Here is a 20,712-nt window from a genome sequence, read left to right as displayed (position 1 = left end):
ATACTGCTCCTATGTACAAGAATATAACTACTATAATACTGCATCCTATGTACAAGAAAATAACTACTATAATACTGCCTCCTATCTATGAAAATAAAACTACTATAATACTCCCCTGTATATACAAGAAAATAACTTCTATAATACTATCTCCTATGTACAAGAATATAACTACTATAATACTGCATCCTATGTACAAGAAAATAACTACTATAATACTAACTACTATAATACTATCTCCTATGTACAAGAATATAACCACTATAATACTGCTCCCTATGCATAAGAATATATCTACTATAATACTGCCTCCTATGTATGAAAATAAAACTACTATATTACTGCCCTGTATATACAAGAATATAACTACTATAATACTGCCTCCTATATAAAAGAATATAACTACTATAATACTATATCCTATAAGCAAAAATATGGACTTTTTTGTACTTTATTTATATGTATTTGAAGCATTACTACTAGAAATAGCAATGGCAATTTCTGCATGTGATATCATAAAGTATAGAGTCATTTTTTTCATATTATAGGAGTTTATTTTACATAGTAAAAGTAATAACAGCATTCTCATCTATGCGACCTTCTTGCTTACTGCCTTGTAGACAATGTCTTTCACAGTCATGATCTGAGAGGTAAAAGGGAGAGATGGTAAATATTAGAAATGTAGGCATGTGATATATAGGTGTCTGCATATACTATATCATGAAATTCAATGAAGTCCATTTATTGCTAAAGAGCTGCCCGTCTATCACCCAAATTCTCTAAAAAAATTAGCTAAAAGGATAATTAGTGCTAATGTAGCAGAGCTGAATTTGAAAACCTCTACATTTTTGCGCAGTAATACTTTAGAATAGTTTAGAACAGTGGTCTCCAAACTGAGAACCTCCAACTGTTCCAAAACTACAACTCCCATTGAGTTCCAAGAATATACACTGCTCAAAAAAATAAAGGGAACACTAAGATAACAAATCCTAGATCTGAATGAATGAACTAATTGTATTAAATACTTTCGTCTTTACATAGTTGAATGTGGTGACAAAATAATCACACAAAAATTATCAATGGAAATCAAATGTATCAACCCATGGAGGTCTGGATATGGAGTCACACTCAAAATCAAAGTGGAAAACCACACTACAGGCTGATCCAACTTTATGCAATGTCCTTAAAACAAGTCAAAATGAGGCTCAGTAGTGTGTGTGGCCTCCATGTGCCCGTATGACCTCCCTACAATGCCTGGGCATGCTCCTCATGAGGTGGCGGATGGTCTCCTGAGTGATGTCCTCCCAGACCTGGACTAAAGCGTCCGCCAACTCCTGGGCAGTCTGTGGTGCAACGTGGTGTTGGTGGATGGAGCGAGACATGATGTCCCAGATGTGCTCAATCGGATTCAGGTCTGGGGAATGGGCGGGCCAGTCCATAGCATCAATGCCTTCCTATTGCAGGAACTCCTGACAAACTCATGCCACATGAGGTCTAGCTTTGGCTTGTATTAGGAGGAACCCAGGGCAAACCGCATCAGCATATGGTCTCACAAGGGGTCTGAGGATCTCATCTCGGTACCTAATGGAAGTCAGGCTACCTCTGGCAAGAAAATGCCACCACACACCATTACTAACCCACCACCAAACCAGTGAAGCTGGAGGATGTTGCAGGCAGCAGAACGTTCTCCACGGCATCTCCAGACTGTGTCACGTCTGTCACATGTGCTCAGTGTGAACCTGCTTTCATCTGTGAAGAGCACAGGGCGCCAGTGGCAAACTTGGCAATCTTGGTGTTGTCTGGCAAATGCCAAACGTCCTGCACGGTGTTGGGCTGTAAGCACAACCCCCACCTGTGGATGTTGGGCCCTCATACCACCCTCATGGAGTCTGTTTCTGACCGTTTGAGTGGACACATGCACATTTGTGGCCTGCTGGAGGTCATTTTGAAGTTCTCTGGCAGTGCTCCTCCTTGCACTAAGGCGGATGTAACGGTCCTGCTACTGGGTTGTTGCCCTCCTACAGCCTCCTCCACATCTCCTGATGTACTGGCCTGTCTTCTGGTAGCGCCTCCATGCTCAGGACACTACGCTGACAGACACAGCAAACATTCTTGCCACAGATCGTATTGATTTGCCATCCTGGATGAGTTGCACTCCCTGAGCCACTTGTGTCAGTTGTGGACTCCGTCTCATGCCACCACTAGAGTGAAAGCACCGTCAGCATTCAAAAGTGACCAAAACATCAGCCAGGAAGCATAGGAACTGAGAAGTGGTCTGTGGTCTATAATACTGCCCCTATGTACAAGAATAAAACTACTATAATACTGCCCCCCTATGTACAAGAAAATAACTACTATAATACTGCTCCCATGTAAAATAATATAACTACTATAATACTGCTCCTATGTACAAGAATATAACTACTATAATAGTGTCCCTATGTACAAAAAAAGAGCTACCATAATACTGCTTCTATGTTCAAGAATAAAACTACTATAATTCTGCCCCCTATGTACAAGAAAATAACTACTATAATACTGCTCCTATGAAAAATAATATAACTACTATAATACTGCTTCTATGTACAAGAATATAACTACTATAATAGTGTCCCTATGTACAAGAAAAGAGCTACTATAATACTGCCTCCTATGTACGATAATATAACTACTATAATACTACACCCTATGTACAAGAATATAACTACTATAATACTGCTCCTTTATACAAGAATATAACTACTATAATATTTTTTCTATGTACAAGAATATAACTACTATAATACTGCTATTATATATATATATGTGTGTGTGTGTGTGTAGGCCTCCATACTGCCTCTATTTGTAATTATAGGCCCCTATCCTGCCCCCATACATAGTTTTAGGCCCCTATCCTGCCCCCATACATAGTTGTAGGCCCCTATACTGCCCCCATACATAGTTGTTGGCCCCTATACTGCCCCCATATATAGTTGTAGGCTCCTATACTGCCCCCATATATAGTTGTAGGCTCCTATACCTCCTCATAGATATTTGTTGGCCCCCATTCTGCCCCTATATATAGTTGTAGGCCCCTATACTGCGATATATATTGTTATAGGCCTCTTCTGTACCCCATATAGTTGTAGGCCCCCTCCTCTAAGCCCCCATTTATAGTAATAGGTAGGCAGCCCCCACAGATATACTGCCCTCAGTGGCCATACTACCCACCTGATACAGTGCTCCACTGCTCCTCTGGTCCGGGGTCCGGACCTACTGCTATGGCTGGAATATAAGACCGGAGGAGCAGTGGAGCACTGATGCTGACACTGGCGGTAGTTTAGCACCTCTGTCATACATGTGATTTACGCATTTTGTATAAATATTCCATTACAACATTATTCATCTTTGATCTGTAGATAAAAAGACCTTACATTGATGAGGAGATCCCCTGAAAGTTCTGTGACGGAAGTGACGGACTTCAGTTTCCCAACCAGCTTGCCGTCCACAATATTAACCGTGCTCTAGAAGGAACAAAAGTGTCAGCCAGAAGTCACACCCATCAGATAAGACTCATATAGGGACAACGTGACCCGAAAAGAAATGGTACTTCACAGCGCCACATCTGTCACGTGTGGTATTACAGCTCACTCAGATGCAATACCAGACACAATCAAAGCATGGGTGCGGGGCAGATTCTAGGAAAAAGCTGCCACTTTTTTTTCATTATTCTGGACAAACCCTTTAAAATATGACCTTTGGGGTTCTTTACAGGAAAGTACAGGAAATGAAAAACTCTGGGCAAACCTGGCTTATATGATCATATTGGTGATATAGAGTGAACACTTAGAAGAGATGGAATGTCCAGCGCAGACAGATCGGATCAGAGCAGTTTATTGTAAAATGTATCTCAGTACAAGGACATAGTGGACACAGGTGACGCGTTTTGGCCCACCAAATGGGCCTTAGTCATACCTAATATGACGTCCATTAGTTGGGCTGAAACGTGTCACCTGTGTCCACTATGTCCTTGTACTGAGATACATTTTACAATAAACTGCTCTGATCCGATCTGTCTGCGCTGGTCATTCCATTTCTTCTTACTACATACATCAGGCGTAGCCCACTCCAGTCCGGGCGCTTCGGGCTTTGAGGGAGAGAGCTGGGACTCTGTTTCTACTATTACATAAAGTGAACACTTTACCAGGTAGCCAAACTAACTCAGAGTGAATGGGGAGCACAGAATTTGGGATTTTGGCGTAACCCCTTTTGGATATTTTACGGGACAGCTATAAATTAATTATTAGATACAAAAGAAGTGACCAAGTGATGACTTACATACAATCTAAATATGTATAAAACTCAGCATGTATGTGTGTATGTATGTATGTTTGTGTGTATGTATGTATGTATGTGTGTATGTATATATGTATGTATGTTTGTGTGTGTGTATGTATGTTTGTGTGTATGTATGTATGTATGTATGTGTGTGTATGTATATATGTATGTTTGTGTGTATGTATGTTTGTGTGTATGTATGTATATATGTATGTATGTTTGTGTGTTTGTATATATGTATGTATGTTTGTGTGTATGTATGTATGTATGTATGTTTGTGTGTAGGTATGTATGTATGTATGTATGTTTGTGTGTATGTATATATGTATGTATGTTTGTATGTATGTATGTTTGTGTGTATGTATGTTTGTGTGTGTGTGTATGTATATATGTATGTATGTTTGTATGTATGTATGTTTGTGTGTATGTATATATGTATGTATTTTTGTGTGTATGTATGTATGTTTGTGTGTATGTATGTTTGTGTGTATGTATATATGTATGTATGTTTGTGTGTATGTATGTTTGTGTGTATGTATGTATGTATGTTTGTGTGTATGTATGTTTGTGTGCATGTATGTATGTATATATGTATGTATATATGTATGTTTGTGTGTATGTATGTATGTATGTGTGTATGTGTTTATGTATGTTTGTGTGTATGTATGTATGTATGTATGTGTGTATGTATGTATGTATGTATGTGTGTATGTATGTATGTTTGTGTGTATGTGTTTATGTATGTTTGTGTGTATGTATGTATGTATGTTTGTGTGTATGTGTGTATGTATGTATGTATGTATGTTTGTGTGTATGTGTGTATGTATGTATGTATGTTTGTGTGTATGTATGTATGTATGTATGTGTGTATGTATGTATGTTTGTGTGTATGTTTGTGTGTATGTATGTATGTATGTATGTGTGTATGTATGTATGTTTGTGTGTATGTTCCAGCATAACTTCAAAATGGCTGGAGATATTTTGATAACATTTGCTAAACAGTTACTTACATTATATGTCAACTAAAATATGGTAGAGTTCATTATAGTAGAGTTTAAAGAGTAGCTCCCACCATCCTTTTTTTTTTCTGTCCCTGCCTATTGCCCATCTATCCCTAACCCCCTCCCTGCCTTTAAATTATTTACTATATTAAAAAATGCCTTTTTGTCAGCCTGGTAGTATGCTCACTTACCGGGCAGACTTCCCCAGCAGGCGCGACGTCACTGATGCCTGCTGGGGCCGACTTCCGCCCTTAGTTCACCTATACAGGGTGCCTCCAGCTGTTTCACCACTACAACTCCCAGCTTGCCCAGTGTGTTACGGCGATGGTCGCAGCTGCCGCACATCCCGCTCCCTTGAACCCCGCCGCGCAACCCGCCCCCCCCCCCCCTCCTCCCTTTGGCCGCCCGAAAAAAGACTAAAGTGCAGGGTTAATTCTACCTCACACCGGAAGACCAAATCCTCCTTCAAGGCAATGATCTCCTTACCATGATTTTCTCTCCAGTAAGTGTATTAAATTCTGTCTCTTCCCCGATGTTGAATTCATTACGCAGGACCTTGGGGCCCGTAGTCACCGTCACCACAAAGTGATTTCCATTCTGCTCGATCTGAGTTACACTCTTCATATCTTTTCCAATCTGAATTAAATCATCCGTAATACCTGGAACTAAGAACATTAAAAATCAATCCAAAGGCTCCACAAGGTCCAGGAAACCTTCAAGAAATTTCTGGACTCTCCAGAGGTGACAGAACCTTTACCATGTTCTTGCTGAGCCCAAGAGAGAACATATTGTAGGCATACATAGGGATTCATGGAAACTCCAACTAAGTATCCTTACTTTCCAAAATAGAAGAAATATGGTTGGTGCCGTATGTGTTAGGAGGTCTGAAAGAGTCTCCATAGACCAGTGTTTCCCAACCGGGGTGCCTCCCGTTGTTGCAAAACTACAACTCCCAGCATGCCCGGACAGCCTTTGGCTGTCCGGGCATGCTGGGAGTTGTAGTTTTGCAACAGCTCAAGGCACCCTGCTTGGGAAACACAGTGCCATAGACTCACAAGGTAACTTTTAGGGTATCTGTACTTTATAGAGGGTCATTGAAGTAAGATAATCATATACTCACTGAAGCCCTCAGACAACATATATGGTGGGATGACAGTGGAGCTCTATACAGATCATCACATCATGCTTAGCACCATAAGTATCAGGAGGATCTTAACTTCTACACTAACCCCTATCAGATGGTCTTTAACCCCTTCAGGACGGAGCCCATTTTGGCATTAAGGACCGGAGCGTTTTTTGCACATCTGACCACTGTCACTTTAAACATTAATAACTCTGGAATGCTTTTAGTTATCATTCTGATTCCGAGATTGTTTTTTCGTGACATATTCTACTTTAACATAGTGGTAAATTTTTGTCGATACTTGCATCCTTTCTTGGTGAAAAATACGTAAATTTGATGAAAAATTTGAAAATTTAGCATTTTTCTAACTTTGAAGCTCTCTGCTTGTAAGGAAAATGGATATTACGAATACATTTTTTTTTGGTTCACATATACAATATGTCTACTTTATGTTTGCATCATAAAATTGACGTGTTTTTACTTTTGGAAGACACCAGAGGGCTTCAACGGTCAGCAGCAATTTTCCGATTTTTCACAAAATTTTCAAACTCAGTATTTTTCAGGGACCAGTTCAGGTTTGAAGTGGATTTGAAGGGTCTTCATATTAGAAATACCCCATAAATGACTCCATTATAAAAACTACACCCCCCAAAGTATTCAAAATGACATTCAGTCAGCGTTTTAACCCTTTAGGTGTTTCACACGAATAGCAGCAAAGTGAAGGAGAAAATTCACAATCTTCATTTTTTACACTCACATGTTCTTGTAGACCCAATTTTTGAATTTTTACAAGGGGTAAAAGGACAAAATTTTTACTTGTATTTGTAGCCCAATTTCTCTCGAGTAAGCACATACCTCATATGTCTATGTAAAGTGTTCGGCGGGCGCAGTAGAGGGCTCAGAAGGGAAGGAGCGACAAGGGGATTTTGGAGAGTACGTTTTTCTGAAATGGTTTTTGGGGGGCATGTTACCTTTAGGAAGCCCTTATGGTGCCAGAACAGCAAAAAAAAACCACATGGCATACCATTTTGGAAACTAGACCCCTCGGGGAATGTAACATGGGATAAAGTGAACCTTAATACCCCACAGGTGTTTCACGACTTTTGCAAATGTAAAAAAAAAAAAAAAATTTTTACCTAAAATGCTTGTTTTCCCAAAAAATTTTTATTTTTAAAAAGGGTAATAGCAGAAAATACCCCTAAAAATTTGAAGCCCAATTTCTCCCGATTCAGAAAACACCCCATATGGGGGTGAAAAGTGCTCTGCTGGCGCACTACAGGTCTCGGAAGAGAAGGAATCACATTTGGCTTTTTGAACGCAAATTTTTCTCTGGGGGCATGCCGCATTTAGGAAGCCCCTATGGTGCCAGGATAGCAAAAAAAAACCCACATGGCATACCATTTTGGAAACTAGACCCCTCGGGGAACGTAACAAGGGGTTAAGTGAACCTTTATACCCCACAGGTGTTTCACGACTTTTGCATATGTAAAAAAAAAATTTTTTTTTTACCTAAAATGCTTGTTTTCCCAAAAATTTTACATTTTTAAAAAGGGTAAAAGCAGAAAATACCCCCCAAAATTTGTAACACAATTTCTCCCGAGTACGGCGATACCCCATATGTGACCCTAAACTGTTGCCTTGAAATACGACAGGGCTCCAAAGTGAGAGCGCCATGCGCATTTGAGGCCTAAATTAGGGATTGCATAGGGGTGGACATAGGGGTATTCTACGCCAGTGATTCCCAAACAGGGTGCCTCCAGCTGTTGCAAAACTCCCAGCATGCCTGGACAGTCAACGGCTGTCCGACAATACTGGGAGTTGTTTTGCAACAGCTGGAGGCTCCGTTCTGGAAACAGTGGCGTACCAGACGTTTTTCATTTTTATTGGGGAGGGGGGCTGTGTAGGGGTATGTGTATATGTAGTGTTTTTTACTTTTTATTTTATTTTTTGTGGTAGTGTAGTGTAGTGTTTTTAGGGTACAGTCGCACGGGCAGGGGTTCACAGTAGTTTCTCGCTGGCAATTTGAGCTGCAGCAGAAAGTTTGCGGCAGCTCAAATTTGCAGCCAGATACTTACTGTAAACCTCCGCCCATGTGAGTGTACCCTGTACGTTCACATTGGGGGGGACATCCAGCTGTTGCATAACTACAACTCCCAGCATGCCCGTTGGCTGTCGGTGACTGCTGAGAGTTGCAGTTTTGCAACAACTGTAGGCACACTGGTTATGTATCACTGAGTTTGTGACCTAACTCAGTGTTTCACAACCAGTGTGCCTCCAGCTGTTGCAAAACTACAACTCCCAGCATGTACGGTGCATGGTGTACGGTGACTGCTGAGAGTTGTAGTTTGCAACAGCTGGAGGCACACCGGTCGTGAAACACTGAGTTAGGTAAAAAAAAACTCTGAGTTTCACAACCAGTGTGCCTTCAGCTGTTGCAAAACTACGACTCTCAGCAGTCACCGACAGCCAACGGGCATGCTGGGAGTTGTAGTTATGCAACCAGCAGATGCACCACTACAACTCCCAGCATGCACTTTAGCTGTTTGTGCAAGCTGGGAGTTGTAGTTAGACAACAGCTGAAGGTACACTTTTCCATAGAAAGAATGTGCCTCCAGCTGTTGCAAAACCATAAGTCCCAGCATGCCCATAAGGGAATGCTGGGAGTTGTGGTGGTCTGCCTCCTGCTGTTGCATAACTACAGCTCCCAGCATGCCCTTTTTGCATGCTGGGAGCTGTTGCTAAGCAACAGCAGGAGGCTGTCACTCACCTCCAACGATCCAGACGCTGCAGGTCAGTCCCGCCGCCGCAGCTGCTCCTGGGGCCCCGATCCCAACAGGGGCGCCGGGGATCGGGGTCCCCAGCACCCGGGGTGCACGTCCCGCACCCGCTCACGTCCTCCGGAAGAGGGGCGGAGCGGGTGCGGGAGTGACACCCGCAGCAGGCGCCCTGATTGGTCGGCCGGTAATCCGGCCGACGAATCAGGGCGATCGTGAGGTGGCACCAGTGCCACCTCACCCCTGCAGGCTCTGGCTGTTCGGGGCCGTCTCTGACGGCCCCGAACAGCCAGTAATTCCGGGTCATCGGGTCACTGGAGACCCGATTGACCCGGAATCGCCGCAGATCGCTGGACTGAATTGTCCAGCGATCTGCGGCGATCGCCGACATGGGGGGGCATAATGACCCCCCTGGGCGATATGCCCCGATGCCTGCTGAACGATTTCAGCAGGCATCCGGCTCCGGTCCCCAACCGGCTAGCGGTGGGGGCCGGAATTCCCACGGGCGTAGGGATACGCCCTCGGTCCTTAAGGACTCGGGATTCAGGGCGTATCCATACGCCCTATGTCCTGAAGAGGTTAAAGGGGAACTCCGGTGGAAAACATTAATTTATTTTTTTTTTTAAATCAACTTGTGCCAGAAAGTTACAGATTTGTAAATTACTTCTATTAAAAAATCTTCACCCTTCCAGGACTTTTTAGCAGGTGTATGCTACAGAAGAAATTCTTTTCTTTTTGAATTTCTTTTTTGTCTTGTCCACAGTGCTCTCTGCTGATGCCTGATGCCCGTATCAGGAACTGTCCAGAGCTGGAGAAAATCCCCATTGCAAACCTATGCTCCTCTGGACAGTACCTAATACAGACAGAGGTGTCAGCAGAGAGCACTGTGGACAAGACAAAAAAGAAATTCAAAAAGAAAAGAATTTCCTCTGTAGCATAAAGCTGCTTAAATGTTCTGGAAGGGTAAAGTTTTTTTTAAAGGGGTTCTCCGGTGCTTAGACATCTTATCTCCTATCCAAAGGATAGGGTATAAGATGCCTGATCGCGGGAGTCCCGCCACTGGGGGCCCCGGGATCATGCACGCGGCACCCTGTTTGTAATCAGTCCCCGGAGCGTGTTCGCTCCGGGACTGATTACCGGCGACTACAGGGCGGGCGGCGTGTGACGTCACGCTCCACCCCTCAATGCAAGCCTACGGGAGGGGGCGTGATAGCTGTCACGCCCCCTCCCGTAGGCTTGCGTTGCGGGGCGGAGCAAGATCACGGGGGTCCCCAGCGGCGGGACTCCTGCGATCAGGCATCTTATCCACTATCCTTTGGATAGGGGATAAGATGTTTAAGCACCGGAGAACCCCTTAACAGAAGTAATTTACAAATCTGTTTAACTTTCTGGCACCAGTTGATTTAAAAAAAAATGTTTTCTACCGGAGTACCCCTTTAAGTCTATATATCTATCTATCTAATGAGTTACCCAAATAAAACAGCTCTTGCAGATATACTTACCAGGTAAACCAATGTTTCCCAACCTGCTGCTTTCTTTCCAGCTTTTGCCAAACTACAATGTCCATCGTGTCCTGTCAGGGTATGATGGGAGTTGTAGTTTGGCAACAGCTGGAGAGCTGCCGGTTCAGGAACATATAGGGGAACAGTATGTTACTGTTTTGAATGCTACTAATATTCCAGCAATATACATCAATCCAGAGGTATTATTTATGACTTTTATACAATTTTAGGACACAAAATAACTATTATAATTAGATATATAATTTTATAATTGGCCATTAAATCAGAGAAATGATTTACTTGCCTTTTGCACCCTGCATCCTGGTATAAGGCTAGTGATATCACTGAATGTGCACTCGGCTACTGAGGATCTTGGGTAAAGGAAGCTCTGCTCCTGGCTGCCTAAGCTTTAATACTCCCTTAGGGTGCGTTCACATGTGAGTATTTGCTGCTGCAGATTTTGCTGCCTATTGACTTCAATGGGAAGCAAAATCTGCTAAAGCAAATCTGCAGCAGAAAATACGCACGTGTGAACACACCCTAAGGTTACGTTCACACAAGCGGACTCGGACACCCCTGCATGGTGGCTTTACATGTGCCTGCTTGGAGCGGCAATACGCCGCTACGAGCAGATACACTGTGACGTGCAAGTCGCAGCGCGCATGCGCAGTATACTCGCACATCGCGGCATCTCTCAACCTAGCTAATGGAGCAGGGGGTGTGGCCATGATGTGTGCGAGTACACTGCGTATGCGCGACAACTCGCACATCGCAGTGTGTCTGCTCGTAATGGCGTATTGTCGCTCCGAACAAGCACATCTAAAGGCACCATACAGCAGTCCTTCAGCAGCGAATCTGTAGCGTAAAATATGCTGTGGGTCCGCTCGTGTGAATATACCCTTAGGGTACGTTCCCACTTGTCGTATATGCAGTGTACGCTGCGTAAAATCTGCAGCAGCAGCGGGAAATATGCTGCATATTCCTCGCTCACCATACACACAAGGCTTTCTGGCGGCAGCCCTATGTGTGCAGTAAGTTTTGGCGGCGGGGCTGTGTGCCGGCGTGAGTGTGTTGCACGGCTCTGCCTCCAAAACTCACTACACACATAGAGCTGCTGCCGGAAAGCCTTGTGTGTATGGTGAGCGAGGGATACGCTGCTGCTGCAGATTTTGTGCAGCATGAAATAAGCTGCGTATATGCCAGGTGGGAACATACCCTCAGGTGCGTTCACACCTGCGTATTTTCTGCTGCAGATTTGCATCAGCAGATTGTGCCTCCCATTGAAGTAAATGGGCAGTAAAATCTGCACCAGCAAATACGCAGCAGATCTGCAGCAGAAATATGTGAACGTACCCTTATTGACCAACCTCTTCACCTCTAAATTCCATTCTCCTTCTCCATTTCATCCAATGTCCTTGTCACTTACCAATCTCTTTCATGAAAGCCTCAAAATTTTCATGGGACTGCAGCTCATAGGTTCCAGCGAAAGACATTCTGGGGAAAGCTCCTTAGCTACAAAGCAAGTGTAAGAGAGAGAGAGAGATAGAATGCAGGAGAGCTGGAGCAGACCGGGAGCTTAAATGTATTTATTTATCAGAGTGATGTCATCGCCGCCTATATAACTCCGTTCAAACATTAACTTTTGTCATGCAGAGCAATGGCCATGCTGACCACTGTTACGCCGAGCGCTCCGGGTCCCCGCTCCTCCCCGGAGCGCTCGCTTCACTCCCTCCGCTGCAGCGCTCCGGTCACGTCCTCTGACCCGGGGCGCTGCGATCCTGCTGCCAGCCGGGATGCGATTCGCGATGCGGGTAGCGCCCGCTCGCGATGCGCACCCCGGCTCCCCTACCTGACTCGCTCCCCGTCTGTTCTGTCCCGGCGCGCGCGGCCCCGCTCCCTAGGGCGCGCGCGCGCCGGGTCTCTGCGATTTAAAGGGCCACTGCGCCGCTGATTGGCGCAGTGGTTCCAATTAGGGTTTTCACCTGTGCACTTCCCTATATTACCTCACTTCCCTTGCACTCCCTTGCCGGATCTTGTTGCCTTAGTGCCAGTGAAAGCGTTCCTTGTGTGTTCCTTGCCTGTGTTTCCAGACCTTCTGCCGTTGCCCCTGACTACGATCCTTGCTGCCTGCCCCGACCTTCTGCTACGTCCGACCTTGCTTCTGCCTACTCCCTTGTACCGCGCCTATCTTCAGCAGCCAGAGAGGTGAGCCGTTGCTAGTGGATACGACCTGGTCACTACCGCCGCAGCAAGACCATCCCGCTTTGCGGCGGGCTCTGGTGAAAACCAGTAGTGGCTTAGAACCGGTCCACTAGTACGGTCCACGCCAATCCCTCTCTGGCACAGAGGGTCCACTACCTGCCAGCCGGCATCGTGACAGTAGATCCGGCCATGGATCCCGCTGAAGTTCCTCTGCCAGTTGTCGCTGACCTCACCACGGTGGTCGCCCAGCAGTCACAACAGATAGCGCAACAAGGCCAACAGCTGTCTCAACTGACCGTTATGCTACAACAGTTGCTACCACAGCTTCAGCAGTCATCTCCTCCGCCAGCTCCTGCACCTCCTCCGCAGCGAGTGGCCGCTCCTGGGATACGCTTATCCTTGCCGGATAAATTTGATGGGGACTCTAAGTTTTGCCGTGGCTTTCTTTCCCAATGTTCCCTGCATCTGGAGATGATGTCGGACCTGTTTCCCACTGAAAGGTCTAAGGTGGCTTTCGTAGTCAGTCTTCTGTCCGGAAAAGCCCTGTCATGGGCCACACCGCTCTGGGACCGCAATGACCCCGTCACTGCCTCTGTACACTCCTTCTTCTCGGAAATCCGAAGTGTCTTTGAGGAACCTGCCCGAGCCCCTTCTGCTGAGACTGCCCTGTTGAACCTGGTCCAGGGTAATTCTTCCGTTGGCGAGTATGCCGTACAATTCCGTACACTTGCTTCAGAATTGTCCTGGAATAATGAGGCCCTCTGCGCGACCTTCAAAAAAGGCCTATCCAGCAACATTAAAGATGTTCTGGCCGCACGAGAAATTCCTGCTAATCTACATGAACTTATTCACCTAGACACTCGCATTGACATGCGTTTTTCTGAAAGGCGTCAGGAACTCCGCCAAGATATGGACTCTGTTCGCACGAGGCGTTTCGTCTCCTCGGCTCCTCTCTCCTCTGGTCCCCTGCAATCTGTTCCTGTGCCTCCCGCCGTGGAGGCTATGCAGGTCGACCGGTCTCGCCTGACACCTCAAGAGAGGACACGACGCCGTATGGAGAACCTCTGCCTGTACTGTGCTAGTACCGAACACTTCCTGAGGGATTGTCCTATCCGTCCTCCCCGCCTGGAAAGACGTACGCTGACTCCGCACAAAGGTGAGACAGTCCTTGATGTCTACTCTGCTTCTCCACGTCTTACTGTGCCTGTGCGGATGTCTGCCTCTGCCTTCTCCTTCTCTACAGTGGCCTTCTTGGACTCTGGATCTGCAGGAAATTTTATTTTGGCCTCTCTCGTCAACAGGTTCAACATCCCAGTGACCAGTCTCGCCAGACCCCTCTACATCAATTGTGTAAATAATGAAAGATTGGACTGTACCATACGTTTCCGCACGGAGCCCCTTCTTATGAGCATCGGATCTCATCATGAGAGGATTGAACTTTTGGTCCTCCCCAATTGCACCTCGGAGATTCTCCTTGGACTTCCCTGGCTTCAACTTCATTCCCCAACCCTGGATTGGTCCACTGGGGAGATCAAGAGTTGGGGGTCCTCTTGTTCCAAGAACTGTCTAAAACCGGTTCCCAGTAACCCTTGCCGTAACTCTGTGGTTCCTCCAGTAACCGGTCTCCCTAAGGCCTATATGGACTTCGCGGATGTTTTCTGCAAAAAACAAGCTGAGACTCTACCTCCTCACAGGCCTTATGATTGCCCTATCGACCTCCTCCCGGGTACTACTCCACCCCGGGGCAGAATTTATCCTCTCTCTGCCCCAGAGACTCTTGCCATGTCCGAATACGTCCAGGAGAATCTAAAAAAGGGCTTTATCCGTAAATCCTCCTCTCCTGCCGGAGCCGGATTTTTCTTTGTGTCCAAAAAAGATGGCTCCCTACGTCCTTGCATTGACTACCGCGGTCTTAATAAAATCACGGTTAAGAACCGCTACCCCTTACCCCTCATCTCTGAACTCTTTGATCGCCTCCAAGGTGCCCACATCTTCACTAAATTGGACTTAAGAGGCGCCTATAACCTCATCCGCATCAGAGAGGGGGACGAGTGGAAAACGGCATTTAACACCAGAGATGGACACTTTGAGTATCTGGTCATGCCCTTTGGACTGTGCAATGCCCCTGCCGTCTTCCAAGACTTTGTCAATGAAATTTTTCGTGATCTGTTATACTCCTGTGTTGTGGTATATCTGGACGATATCCTAATTTTTTCTGCCAATCTAGAAGAACACCGCCAGCATGTCCGTATGGTTCTTCAGAGACTTCGTGACAACCAACTCTATGCCAAAATTGAGAAATGTCTGTTTGAATGCCAATCTCTTCCTTTTCTAGGATATTTGGTCTCTGGCCAGGGACTACAGATGGATCCAGACAAACTCTCTGCCGTCTTAAATTGGCCACGCCCCTCCGGACTCCGTGCTATCCAACGCTTTTTGGGGTTCGCCAATTATTACAGGCAATTTATTCCACATTTTTCTACCATTGTGGCTCCTATCGTGGCTTTAACCAAGAAAAATGCTGATCCCAAGTCCTGGCCTCCTCAAGCAGAAGACTCCTTTAAACGACTCAAGTCTGCCTTTTCTTCGGCTCCCGTGCTCTCCAGACCTGACCCTTCCAAACCCTTCCTATTGGAGGTTGATGCCTCCTCAGTAGGAGCTGGAGCTGTTCTTCTACAAAAAAATCCTTCCGGGCATGCTGTCACTTGTGGTTTTTTCTCTAGGACCTTCTCTCCAGCGGAGAGGAACTACTCCATCGGGGATCGAGAGCTTCTAGCCATTAAATTAGCACGTGAGGAATGGAGGCATCTGCTGGAGGGATCAAGATTTCCTGTTATTATCTACACCGACCACAAGAACCTCTCCTACCTCCAGTCGGCCCAACGGCTGAATCCTCGCCAGGCCCGGTGGTCTCTGTTCTTTGCCCGATTTAATTTTGAGATTCACTTTCGTCCTGCCGATAAGAACATTAGGGCCGATGCTCTCTCTCGTTCCTCGGATGCCTCAGAAGTTGATCTCCCTCCGCAACACATCATTCCACCTGACTGCCTGATCTCCACTTCTCCTGCCTCCATCAGGCAGACTCCTCCAGGAAAGACCTTTGTTTCTCCACGCCAACGCCTCGGAATCCTCAAATGGGGTCACTCCTCCCATCTCGCAGGTCATGCGGGCATCAAGAAATCTGTGCAACTCATCTCCCGCTTCTATTGGTGGCCGACTCTGGAGACGGATGTTGGGGACTTTGTGCGAGCCTGCACTATCTGTGCCCGGGATAAGACTCCTCGCCAGAAGCCCGCTGGTTTTCTTCATCCTCTGCCTGTCCCCGAACAGCCTTGGTCTCTGATTGGTATGGATTTTATTACTGATTTACCCCCTTCCCGTGGCAACACCGTTATTTGGGTGGTCGTTGATCGATTCTCCAAAATGGCACATTTCATCCCTCTTCCTGGTCTTCCTTCTGCGCCTCAGTTGGCTAAACAATTTTTTGTACACATTTTTCGTCTTCACGGGTTGCCTACGCAGATTGTCTCGGATAGAGGGGTCCAATTCGTGTCTAAATTCTGGAGGGCTCTCTGTAAACAACTCAAGATTAAATTAAATTTTTCCTCTGCATATCATCCCCAGTCCAATGGACAAGTAGAAAGAATTAACCAGATCCTGGGTGATTATTTGCGACATTTTGTTTCCTCCCGCCAGGATGACTGGGCAGATCTCCTTCCATGGGCCGAATTTTCGTATAACTTCAGGGTCTCTGAATCTTCCTCCAAATCCCCATTTTTCGTGGTGTACGGCCGTCACCCTCTTCCCCCCCTCCCTACCCCCTTGCCCTCTGGTCTGCCCGCTGTGGATGAAATTTCTCGTGACCTTTCCATTATATGGAGAGAGACCCAAAATTCTCTCTTACAGGCTTCTTCACGCATGAAGAGGTTCGCGGATAAGAAAAGAAGAGCTCCCCCCGTTTTTTCCCCTGGAGACAAGGTATGGCTCTCCGCTAAATATGTCCGCTTCCGTGTCCCTAGCTACAAGTTGGGACCACGCTATCTTGGTCCTTTCAAAATTTTGTGTCAAATTAATCCTGTCTCTTATAAACTTCTTCTTCCTCCTTCTCTTCGTATCCCTAATGCCTTTCACGTCTCTCTTCTCAAACCACTCATCCTCAACCGTTTTTCTCCCAAATCTGTTCCTCCCACTCCTGTTTCCGGCTCCTCGGACGTCTTCTCGGTCAAGGAAATTTTGGCTGCCAAAAAGGTCAGAGGGAAAAATTTTTTTTTAGTAGACTGGGAGGGTTGTGGTCCTGAAGAGAGATCCTGGGAACCTGAGGACAACATCCTTGACAAAAGTCTGCTCCTCAGGTTCTCAGGCTCCAAGAAGAGGGGGAGACCCAAGGGGGGGGGTACTGTTACGCCGAGCGCTCCGGGTCCCCGCTCCTCCCCGGAGCGCTCGCTTCACTCCCTCCGCTGCAGCGCTCCGGTCACGTCCTCTGACCCGGGGCGCTGCGATCCTGCTGCCAGCCGGGATGCGATTCGCGATGCGGGTAGCGCCCGCTCGCGATGCGCACCCCGGCTCCCCTACCTGACTCGCTCCCCGTCTGTTCTGTCCCGGCGCGCGCGGCCCCGCTCCCTAGGGCGCGCGCGCGCCGGGTCTCTGCGATTTAAAGGGCCACTGCGCCGCTGATTGGCGCAGTGGTTCCAATTAGGGTTTTCACCTGTGCACTTCCCTATATTACCTCACTTCCCTTGCACTCCCTTGCCGGATCTTGTTGCCTTAGTGCCAGTGAAAGCGTTCCTTGTGTGTTCCTTGCCTGTGTTTCCAGACCTTCTGCCGTTGCCCCTGACTACGATCCTTGCTGCCTGCCCCGACCTTCTGCTACGTCCGACCTTGCTTCTGCCTACTCCCTTGTACCGCGCCTATCTTCAGCAGCCAGAGAGGTGAGCCGTTGCTAGTGGATACGACCTGGTCACTACCGCCGCAGCAAGACCATCCCGCTTTGCGGCGGGCTCTGGTGAAAACCAGTAGTGGCTTAGAACCGGTCCACTAGTACGGTCCACGCCAATCCCTCTCTGGCACAGAGGGTCCACTACCTGCCAGCCGGCATCGTGACAACCACAATGTAATAGCTACTAGTGATAAGAAGCACTACAAAGCCAACCCTATAAGGAGGTAAAAAAAATCTTCTGGCTTTATAAGGAGATAGAGGTAAAGGCCAGAGTCTTACAAGACATCATTGTGCGGTGTGGTACATAGTGTGGCCATTTATATATCTATTATCACTGTTTTTTCACTTCTCGATACATCAAACCACAACAACTATATGAGCTTGTTAAAAAGTACCTGTCACCAAATAAACTTTTCTAAAATAACTCAGGCTATGTTCCCTAACTACTTTTAACACCCCTCCAACCCTTAAAAAATAATTTAGAGCTTTAAAAAGCTCTGTATCTTACCTTTCTTCTTGCTCACTTGCTTGACGTGATCCGTTGCCCCTAGCAAAGCTTTCACCACAGGCTCAGTCCTGCTCTTGTACTCCACAGCTGGGCTTGTCTGACTTGCAACATGCAGGGTGGGTTGCTCCTAGCAACAACTTTACTGCAACTCGACCGTTGGTTGCTCTTAGCAACATGCTGCCCGCATCCTCCACCATTTGTAAGGATTTCTCCCCTGGGATAGCTCTGGGATCATCCTTGACACCGCCACAGGACATGTTTCCACTTCAATAAACTGGCAAACAACAACTTTATTAGACAGGTTGCAGGATAAATAAAAACATAACACAGGAACAAAACAATACCCTAGACCGTCCAGTCACTAACTAAACAATCCAGCATGCCCTGACTGGTGGGCTTTTCCAGGCCAGTTAAACTTATGTATAAAATTTTGTAGCCTTTGGTGCCCTGATTCCAATGCTGTTTTTATTTTGTTGCTCTACCTTTCCATTCCTGAGATAGGGAATTATTTCAAAAAGGCATATGAATACTAAACTCTGGGGGGAGTGAATCTGAATCACACCTGTCAGCCTGAATCCTGCCTTCTCAGCCTCATATTCAACCAACCCCCCCCCCTCCCCCCCAAGTCTGCATCATGCCCCCTCAACCCCTGAGCCTAGTATTCACACCCATTTTTTAAATTAAATGTCCGGCAGGTCTTTTCTTTTTTGTGTGCTGTCTGATCCAGATGAAGCAGTCGATCCACACCCTGGCAGTGCATGACGTTGCATGGTTAATTTTTACTCCTGCGAGTATACTGTATATTAGAATCAGAGGCTATAAAATGGTAAACAACACTAAGGCGGAGATTTATAAAAACCTGTCCAAAGGAAAAGTTACCCATAGCAACCAATCAGATTGCTTCTTTCATTTTTGAAAAGGCCTCTGAAATATGAAAGAAGTGATCTGATTGGTTACTATGTGCAACTCAGCAACTTTTCCTCTGGACACATTTTGATAAATCTCCTCCAAAGAACTTGAAAAAAAATTCTAATTTAGAGGTTGAAAGTAGATGGATTTACATAACTTCATCAATCTATTGTACTGAAGGAACATATTTCTACAAGCACAATAAACTCCATCATAATGATAATAGTGATAATAATAATAAGCATAATATTAATAATAACATTTGTTTTAATAAAACTTATTATAAAATGTTATAACATTAATATAATTACTAATTTTCTCACCTCTGTCCTCATATCCCATCCTTATATCCCATCCTCATATCCCGTCTTCATATTCTGTACTCATATTACATTCTCATACCCTGTCCTCATATCTCGTCCTGATATTTAGTCCTCACATCCTATCCTCATATCCTGACTTCATGTGCCAACCTTATATCCCGTACTCATATTACATTCTCATATCCTGTCCTCATATCTCGTCCTTACATCCTGTCCTCATATCCTAACTTCATATGCCAACCTCATATCCCTACCTCATATCTCATCCTCATATCCCTTCCTCAGGTGGGGCTGAGTTGTGATGAAGAAATTATATGTGCAAAATAGAAGGGGGCTTGATATAGGGCCTGGAGTCTTAGACGCAGGGACCACATGGGGGCCGCCTCCTCACCCCGGATGTTAGGGTTAATTTAATGTTGTCAGTTAAGGGTTAATGTGTAGTTATTTCCCCTCATTTTCCCTGGGACTGTATGAAGTGGAGCTTAGTGTGATGACATCACCTGTTGCTAAGATACTTCAGGTATCTGGGCAGAATAAAGGTAGTTGGTGATTGGTTGGTATCCCTTCGGCGGGAAGTTTTGATGTTTATAAATATACCTGCTTGTGGTGAAGGCGTGACAGAAGCTACGTGTCAAGCACAGAAGAGGATCCCCCACCCTCCCTTCCCTTATTTTATGCTATTTCTGTCACGGTCCTATAAAATAAAATGGGTGTCACCCAGCCTTGCTGGGCGGACAGTAATTTTGAGCTGGATAGTTATATACTATTTTATTTATTCATTAAGGTTTACATTTATATATTATGCATTTAAAGTTATTTATTATTGGATTATTTAAGAATAAATAAATAGGACCGTGGCCTTTTCAATCGATTAATTTGTCTTGCCTCATTATTTATTTTATTATTTTCCGGGGTTGGGAGGCTAGGCTCCCATGGCTTTGTGGGGACGTGGCCTTGTGGGAGGTGGTGTGACTTGCAAGCCGGACTGACGCACAAAAAAGAGTCACAAATAGAAGAGGGTGTTTTCGGCCTTGAGCTGAAACAAATAAAGGACCTAAGCAGAAGGGGCGTGGCTTGTGGAAAGAGGCTTTCTGTAGGGGTGGGACTTGCAAACTGG

At 45.8% G+C, this 20,712-nt stretch overlaps 1 protein-coding gene across 1 annotated transcript; it reads right to left on the bottom strand.

Moving 5' to 3' along the window:
* Positions 1-546: 546 nt before the first annotated feature.
* On the bottom strand, positions 547-18,933 carry LOC130340798 (fatty acid-binding protein 1, liver-like). Its single transcript, XM_056554219.1, has 5 exons — positions 18,364-18,933; positions 12,144-12,229; positions 5,805-5,983; positions 3,414-3,503; positions 547-643 (listed from the first exon to the last, which is right to left on the bottom strand). The coding sequence occupies exons 2-5, from the start codon at positions 12,208-12,210 to the stop codon at positions 590-592; spliced, it is 390 nt and encodes a 129-aa protein (XP_056410194.1). The 5' UTR covers positions 12,211-12,229; positions 18,364-18,933; the 3' UTR covers positions 547-589.
* Positions 18,934-20,712: the final 1,779 nt, after the last annotated feature.

This window comes from Hyla sarda, chromosome 1, assembly GCF_029499605.1.
Source record: "Hyla sarda isolate aHylSar1 chromosome 1, aHylSar1.hap1, whole genome shotgun sequence".
In the NCBI taxonomy this organism is placed as follows: Eukaryota; Metazoa; Chordata; class Amphibia; order Anura; family Hylidae; genus Hyla; species Hyla sarda.
The sequence above is the reverse complement of the archived record's forward strand: the minus strand, read 5'-3'. Positions and strand labels throughout refer to the sequence as shown.

Bases quoted from the DNA above. Each gene is read 5' to 3' on its own strand.
- LOC130340798 (XM_056554219.1), bottom strand. From the start codon at position 12,210: ATGTCTTTCGCTGGAACCTATGAGCTGCAGTCCCATGAAAATTTTGAG. The intron at 5,984-12,143 runs GTAAGTGACAAG...TAATGTTCTTAG, and splicing joins GGCTTTCATGAAAGAGATTG to TTCCAGGTATTACGGATGAT. The intron at 644-3,413 runs GTAAGGTCTTTT...TTTACCTCTCAG, and splicing joins CAGGGGATCTCCTCATCAAT to ATCATGACTGTGAAAGACAT.